The 8597-nt window shown below is 31.5% G+C and overlaps 1 protein-coding gene across 1 annotated transcript; it reads right to left on the bottom strand.

Moving 5' to 3' along the window:
- Nucleotides 1-3379: 3379 nt before the first annotated feature.
- Nucleotides 3380-7278, bottom strand: LOC126843128 (glutamate-rich protein 2-like). Its single transcript, XM_050580479.1, has 4 exons — nucleotides 7098-7278; nucleotides 6655-6764; nucleotides 3470-3620; nucleotides 3380-3384 (listed from the first exon to the last, which is right to left on the bottom strand). Exons 1-4 carry the CDS (start codon nucleotides 7276-7278, stop codon nucleotides 3380-3382), a joined length of 447 nt encoding a protein of 148 aa, XP_050436436.1.
- Nucleotides 7279-8597: the final 1319 nt, after the last annotated feature.

Genomic DNA, 8597 nt, shown 5'->3' with positions numbered 1-8597 from the left:
AAACCATAGCCGGCTGAGCCTACTTGTCGATTCTGAGAGGCAAATCCCATTTTAGCAAGAGGATCGATAATATTATTTGAGCAAACTCTCTAACTTGCCCAGCCGTTGCCAATAAATAAATTGGACGACATAGTTATTAACTTGCCGCGAACTTATACACCTCGGTTTCAATAAAAATAACAGCTACCTTGATCGTTCACTGTACTCGAAACCAATACGGTCAAAACATTTAATTTTGCAAACAAACGTACTCCGAAAATCATTCAGTCACTTTAATTCAATTTTATATTAAATTCCAACTAAGAAGAAATATATACTTTTCCTTGGGTATTTTATATTTATTTTTTCGGTCACGACAAAGCGCAGAATTTCTATATATTGATCCCCTCAGATATACCGCCGTATATATTATGTTTTTACTAACTGTTATAAAAGAAACTACAATATATTACACGGTGACTCTCCAAGGAAATATATACATTATTTTCGCTTTATTCGTATGCTCTAGGCTTCCACGTGTGCCTGACTAGAATACATTCTCAGGAGTCCTACCACATGTTATGATAAATTAAAAAAAAAAGAAAAAGAAATGTGTGCTCAAAATTTGATGTATGTTAATTTATTTAAAAATATCATAAAAAACCGCATATTTGAAAACGTAAAATTGTTAATCCTGGTTTCATCATTAATAATCGTTCGAATGGCAGTAAAACAAAACGACCTTGTTTGTGTAGAATATATATATAATGCTTTCATCGTTGTTGTTGTTCTATAATATGATTTTTCGATAAAAAAAGAATTACATTTGCCGCAGAATCATTAATAACCGTCAAAGTCGATTTTATTTGAGAAAAAAATAAATGTGATTAATGCGATTACTTTATAATATAAATACATATATATTATAAAATTAGTTTAGCTTAATCACCATTTGGAAAATCGCAATCTGTTAAAAACGTCTTTAAGGGTATTTTTATAAAAAATGTATGGCGAAAGACTGAGAAATTATTTTTAAACTCCTTATAGATACTCTTAGTTCTTTATTAAAAACCTCATGATAATTGATAATATCAGTGATAACAGTAATAGGAGAATGATTCGAGAATCCCACGCTGAAAATAAATATGTTTGGTATTTTATTTGATGATAATATTATATGAAAATATTGTATATATTAACTAATAGCATTTCATGTTGGTAATTCATGATTACACATTTTTTCAACTAAATTTAAACTACTGTACCGATTATTTTGTTATACATTTCCATTTCGTTTGCTTGCTGTCGAGAGGAGTATGGATTCTATTGAATTGTCAAATGTGCTTGGTGACGACAGGTGTCGTCAGAAAGATCAGACCTTCGTCGTGCACAAGCAATAAATCATTCGATCCAGCAAAAATTTCACATGAATACTCTTAATCGCGCCATTCGACGTAGGTTAAACTGTCCTTTCTGGTTTTTCGTAACTGTGAAATTTAAATTTGTCCATCAAAAATCTACAACACCGCCCTCGAAACCGCTACAGGATCATACAGGATCTACGGAATCAATATGGATCACGCAAATAAATTATTATTGATCAGCTTACGTGAGACAATTGAAATGCCTTAATGAATTACTTTGTTAGCCTTAATGGCTACTTTACTATAACCCCACTTTTTCTTTTTCTTCTTCTTCCTAACCTCTTCTCTTGGATATCTGCACCCTAGTCCTGTCATGTCCTCCATCCCACATATTAGCGAATATCACCGTTCCCATTCCAGTAGAATAAAGTCAAATTGGATAAATTCAAAACTATAAAATTTGCCAGACGTTATAAAAATACAATACAACCAGGCTGTCCTCGGTTTGCTCGATCTGACGATGAAAAAAAAAATTACGTTAAACGCAAATTCATTTGTGATTGTCAAAATATAATGATTGATGTCAACTACACGGTACATTCAACGTTGCCAATAAACCGAGTAATCCTAACAATGGTATTAACCCGAACTGTACCTACCAAATCTGATGCATTGTTGAATATTATTAATAGTGCTCTGATAATAATTATTTCCAAAAACATTATGACCGGCATTGGAAATTCGACTGAAGTTTTCGCCTTGGCTTCGACAAATTTTCGATGAAAACCGTATCGTTTACTGAAAGGAAAGCTAACAAAGCATAAATATATTTTACTAGTTTTGAGTACGACAAACCGAGTAAGAAGGTAAAACCTGAGATGTGATAGCAGCTCAAAGAGTCAATGGTTTTCCATGGAGTGGAGAGCTATATCATAGCTTGTTCTTTGCCGCCATCATAAACCTTCTAATTACGACGGGAATTTCGTTTCAGATTTTCCGGCCTGAACAATTTGAGTGCTGTAGAATTCGGCGAAGAAATTAATGCGGCGAACCCGATGCATTAATATCGCTGTCCGTTTCAGGTTTTCATGTACTTGAGGTCTGTAAAGTACATTTCATTATGGCTGAAGCAAGCCCAATTATTTATTATACCGGCGGCGGCAGAGTAAAATTATGTGCAATTCGCTTGAAATCGTTTCGTAGAATCTGCCATTCGCGGGTTATCTTCCAGAAATAATAAATCGATTAAGCCATTTTGTGGTGTTATCCTCCCTTCAAGCGTACGTCCACGACAGGCAAGTTTACATACGGTTAACAGTTAAATAAAAAAAAACCGTTAGTTTCTGAAGAATGATCGAACGAGGGGGAAAAAAATACTGAGGAGTTCATACGACTTTACCTGTTTACTATAAGTATTACATGTTATATTTTAATAAATCCAACACATCCAATGTATTTTGTTACATTAAATTCCGTCGTCAATTAATTTTTTGAAAAAGGTAAAAAATAGCCAAAGTAGTCATAATTAGTAATAATAATAAAACTTGTATGTTTTTATTTAGATGTATTTTTATTATTATAATTCATAAATTAATTATTAATTTGGAGAAAGCCTTCAAATTGCAATTTTTCGATGTACATAAAACCTAAACTTATATAGTAATTATTAATAACATATACAACGAGCTCTTGAATTTGAAATCTAAGCTGATACATGATATTTGAATTTTCTTCATCATCTAAAAGCCCAGTTTTAAAGTTCTGTAATATTTGTTTGATCTTCCAGTTGTCGTACACTGGAAGTAAGCAATATTTGTCAACAAACGGTTTCCAATTATAGTGATTCCTGGTATTAATGGACCTGTACAATTTTGTGTAAAATACATTAACTTTTGACTTGTGATCAACATTATGATTTCCGGTAAAAGATGGAAGAAGGACTTTTAAATTTATCGATATGTCTTTATACCACTCCACTAACTGTAATATTTTTTGTACGTCTTTGTTAGGATATAAATTAATGTACTTCGGCGGAATCAATCTGAATAAATAAACTAATGCGTCATACATGAACTTAAACATCGGCTGACTATCCAATAATTGTTGATACGTAAAATTCAAAATACCCCAAGGACTTGCAAAGTCAGATAAATGGTCTGAAGGCGGTATACTATCATTTTCATCGTGATTGACAAAGTTCTCTTCGTCTTCTTTCGCGGCTTCCGAATCATCATTTTCACCATGTTGTTGATCATCTTGTACATTAGTTTTCGATCGCTTTCTTGGCAAATTTACATGTTCACGAGTCATATTTTCCAAAAGGCTTTTTATACTCTCGCGTTTTTTACATAGATAATATTTTCTTTCTTGAGATCTTTTTCTTTCAGTATCACTTAAATGTAAAAGGTTTTTAATTAAAGTTGTAAATACATCCGTCGCGGTTGCGTACACACATCCTAATAAACAAGTGACCATGTAATGTTTTTTAAACACGTTATCGACATTAACTTGAGAATTCTCAGTGTTTTTCGCATGAGCCAACAAACCTCTGTAAACGAATAAATCCTTTCCTGAAAATGGAACAAACTCTTTCGGGAAGTCTGGATGTTTGGCCTTCACATCGCTGATCTGTGCCCATTGTTGGTGGCCTAATAGTGCGGTAAGTACGTCAGACAGATTTTTTTTGACTGCGTTAGATGCAAATGTTCGTTCAGTGTTGTTGATTATTACAAAAAAAATTAGGAACTTGACTAACGATTTGTCCGACATTTTATTTATGAAAAATATTGTTTACTGGAATTTAGAATATAGATGTTTTAAAGTATAGTTATATACGTCAAACGGGATTTTAGGTTTTACACATGTATGCTGTTCTAGTTTGTTTAAACCATACTATTATTAGAGTATTATGCCTTGCAGTCATACGAACGGTTGCAGAACACTTGTTCATAAAAATCAATAAAGAAATACAAATAATAATCACAGGGTGTCCCATAATGATTTTATTAATTAAATATATTTTATTCAAGTGAATTATTTCTATGATTTTTAAAAAAAAATTATTTATACTCATTTGCGCTATAAGCACCACGGTGTGTTACACATATACATACTGTTTATAAACACCATGTTCCAATTATAGATGATTTATAGTTTGTATTGAACATTTTAATAATAATGAACACTTATTGACATTATATTGTTGAGATCGTGTCTGGAATTGAGGTATTCAGGGTTAAAATAAAGTTCACACCTGCTTAGGGTACAACGGATCACTAAATTATACAAGATTAACTATAACCAACAATAATAAATAACAGCTCCGTTTAAATGTGAAAATGGAAGTTATAGGTGTCGATCGTAACCGGTTCACATCGCCCACGGTCATGGTGCCATGCGCGACCTATCGGACGATCGATTATGTTTACCACCCGGCTAATACGGATGCTATCATTCGGTTAATATGAATCCTAAATCCAAATGGTAGCTATTAATAAAATTACTAACGAGCTATTGAATTTGACTTTCGAAATGTTTTGTGATATCCTTTTTTTCTTTGGGCTAGTTTTTAATTTCTATAATATTTTTTTAATATTCTGGTTGTCTTTTATTAGAAGTATGCAATATTTGCCTATAAATGGTTTTGAATAAAATTAATTCCGCAAATTACGGACTTTAACTATTTTGAGGAAAACTGTCCAACTATTCACTTGTAGTCAACATCGTATTCAATGATATATTTTGGAAAAGGAAGTTTTAAAATTATTTATATCCCTTCGTACCAGTTTACTTTTTGTATTAATTCTTGTACGGGTAAGCAAGGAGAAGCTACTGCATTTATTTACACTACTAAAAGTTTTCGGAAAGTCTCTTATTAAGTGTAATACAAACAAATCTATATATTAACAATGCGCATGGGTAATCGGCTGGTTCGTTTTCTCGAATATTTTTTTCTTCTAAAATTTTCATTAAAACTGACTTATCTGTTTTGTACATAGTTCCATCTAAATGATACATAGAGGTTGGAATAGGTGTTTAAGGGTATTTTAAAATTTCTAATAGATCAATTTGCGTTTTTAGCGAAATCCCTAGCTTTCTTCCAAATAAATTTAATTGTATTCTTCTTTCCTGTACTTTTCTAAGAGTAATAGAAATATTATTTTTAGCATTTTCATTTAAAAACCTTAAAATTTTCTGTTTTTGTACAGTCTTTTTAAATCGGGTTGAATCAATTGAACAATCCGAAATAAATTGTTCACGCAGCTCATTAGTCATTACTAATAATTTGAACGTTAAGTAAACAATCAGTAATCAACCTACTAGGTTGACAGTGTAGCCACGTGCCCGATAGATGATTTATCAAGAATCGACAATGTTGCTAATAAAATAATACTAATGCTATCTAAAACTAAGCAGCAACCCAGTGCTACCAATTAAAAAATAACTAATATTGGTAACAATTTTTTCGACTTGCCTTATAAAATATTCTATTCTTATTTTACAACCCTTATCGTAGAACATAGAACAACATTAACAAATTTTAATTATTGGAAATCCTTTTTGAGTTTAAATGCAAATAGTTCAATCAAAGTAAATGCAACAGGCAATACAAAACGTTGTAAGACCAATAGTTAATACTGGACTAGGATAAGTTAAGCTAATAGCACACAATCACAGATAAATATATTACTTTATACACACATAAAACGCAGGGACCATGTTTTCTTTAAAATTGTTAAACTAGCAAAGCCTATTCGGGAAAACATAGGTCTGTATCAAACAAAAAGATTGTGTTTAATCAGTGAAATCGGTATGGTCACTTTTTGTATAAAACTCAAGTGATTTGGAAAATTTGTCATCTTCTCAAAAATATATTTGTTGATGGCATACGATTCTGAACTATTCAGAAACTGACATTTGCTATATACACATCCAAATAACGATATTATACTATACCCCCGTGCACTGTATAGATAATATAAACTATCTACACTCAACGGAGGAAAACAAATACCGCGAAGTTCATATGACTTTATCTTTTTACTATAACTAATAAATGCTATATTTGAATGAATTCAACACATCAATTGCATTTTGTTACTTTAAATCGCGTCATCAAATAATTGTTGAAAAAGTTAAAAATAGAAAAAGTAGTAATAATTTTCTATAGTAATTAAACTTTTTATTAGTACATATTTTTTTCACGATATTTCATAAATTAAGTATTCATTTTGGAAATTACTTTAAATTGCAATTGTTCGATGTTCATAAAACCTAAACTTATGTAGTAATTATTAATAACATATTTAACGAGCTCTTGAATTTGAATTCCAAACTGATACATCATTTCTGCTTTTTCTTTATCTGGAAATCCGGTTTTAAATTTCTGTAATATTTGTTTGATCTTCCAGTTGTCGTACACTGGAAATATACAATATTTGTCTACAAATGGTTTCCAATTATAGCGATTCCTGCTATCAATGGACCTGAACAATGTCGTGTAAAGTTTATTAACTTTTGACTTGTAATCAACGTCGTGTTCACCGATATAAGTTGGGAGAAGGCGATTTAAATTTATCGATATGTCTTTGTAAAACTTCACTAACAGTAATATTTTTTGTACGTCTTTAGTGTTAGGATATAAATGAATGTACTCCGGCGGAATCAATCTGAATAAATAAACTAATGCGTCGTACATGTACTCAAACATCGGCTGACTATTTAATAATTGTTGGTAGGTAAAATTAAAAATACCCCAAGGTCTTGCGAAGTCAGATAAATGGTCTAAAGGCGGTACACTATCATTTTTATCGTTATTGACAAAGTTCTGTTCATCTTCTTTCTCGTCTTCCGAATCATCATCATTTTCATCATGTTGTTGATGATCTTGTACATTAGTTGTCAAACGCTTCTGGCGTTTTCTTTTTTTATACATAGCTCTAAATTGTGATAATTGTCTTTCCCTACTACTTAAATGTAAAAGGTTTTTAATTAAAGTTGTAAATATATCCGTCGCGGTTGCGTATACACATCCTAATAAACAAGTGACCATGTAATGTTTTTTAAACACGTTATCGACATTAACTTGAGAATTCTCAGTGTTTTTCGCACGAGCCAACAAACCTCTGTTAATGAATAAATCCTTTCCTGAAAATGGAACAAACTCTTTCGGGAAATCTGGATGTTTGGCCTTCACATCGGTGATTTGTGCCCATTGTTGGTGGCCTAATAGTGCGGTAAGTACGTCAGACAGATTTTTTTTGACTGCGTTAGATGCAAATGTTCGTTTACTGTTATTGACTATTACAATACAAATTAGGAACCCGATTAACAATTTGCCTGACATTCTATTTATGAAAAATATTGTTTACTGGAATTTAAAATGTATATATTTTTATGTAAAAATTTATACGGCAAACGGGAATTTAGATTTTACATTTGCATGGAGTTTAAAATACTAGTTTGTGAAAAAAGTCTTCTTTTGGTACCGTATTGTTACGAGCTGTTGCAGAACACTTGTTCATAAAAAGCAATACAAAAATACAAATCTAAGTACAGGGTGTCCCCTAAAAATTTTATCCTAGTGAATATTTTTAAGGTATTTTTTTAAAAATTATTTATACTCTTTTGTGCTATAAACACTACGACGTGTTACACATACACATACTACATACTGTGCATGGCCACTATCTTAAAATGATATTTGATTAATATTTTGTATTGAATATTTTAATAATAATTAATACTTTTTTCAGGCTCTTACCAGTTAACTTGAATGAATGGTTAAATTGATTCAAAATAACTAACCAAGTGAATGTTGCCAATAAATCGATTATGCCAAATATTAAAAAACGACTAAAGAACTTTTGGCCACAGCCCACAACATAAAATTAATCATCACCTATCAATCGCTTGAGTACCTGGTTACCATGGTTACCAACCAAGTGTATATTTTTGGTTTGCAAAGAAAAAAAATATTTCGTATTCAAAGTAATAAATTCGTGTTTGAGGCCATTCTTAGAGGTGGAATTTTTATAAAGTACTATGCCAGAAACCTTCGCAGGAGTGCGTACTCAACCACTTCCCTAAGTTTCACGGCGATCGGATGAATAGTGTACTAATGCATAAAGGACACACAAACAAACAGACATACATTCATTTTTATATACATATATATTGTAGAATATATCTATAAAACTAAATAAATAGCAGACTTGGCTACTACTTTGACAGGCTGACTTTTTTGGGAGGGAA

Source organism: Adelges cooleyi, unplaced genomic scaffold (genome assembly GCF_023614345.1).
Source record: "Adelges cooleyi isolate 19-005CV unplaced genomic scaffold, UGA_ACOO_1.1 ACOO_flye_CR_arks_rails_tigmint_CR_PRNA_574, whole genome shotgun sequence".
In the NCBI taxonomy this organism is placed as follows: domain Eukaryota; kingdom Metazoa; phylum Arthropoda; class Insecta; order Hemiptera; family Adelgidae; genus Adelges; species Adelges cooleyi.
The sequence above is the reverse complement of the archived record's forward strand: the minus strand, read 5'-3'. Positions and strand labels throughout refer to the sequence as shown.

Coding starts and splice junctions, on each gene's coding strand:
- LOC126843128 (XM_050580479.1), bottom strand. CDS start 7,278: ATGTATAAAAAAAGAAAACGCCAGAAGCGTTTGACAACTAATGTACAA. Junction 6,765..7,097: donor TGACTTCGCAAGACCTTGGG/GTATTTTTAATT, acceptor GTATATTTCCAG/TGTACGACAACTGGAAGATC. Junction 3,621..6,654: donor GAATTCAAATTCAAGAGCTC/GTTAAATATGTT, acceptor TTGCCAAGAAAG/CGATCGAAAACTAATGTACA.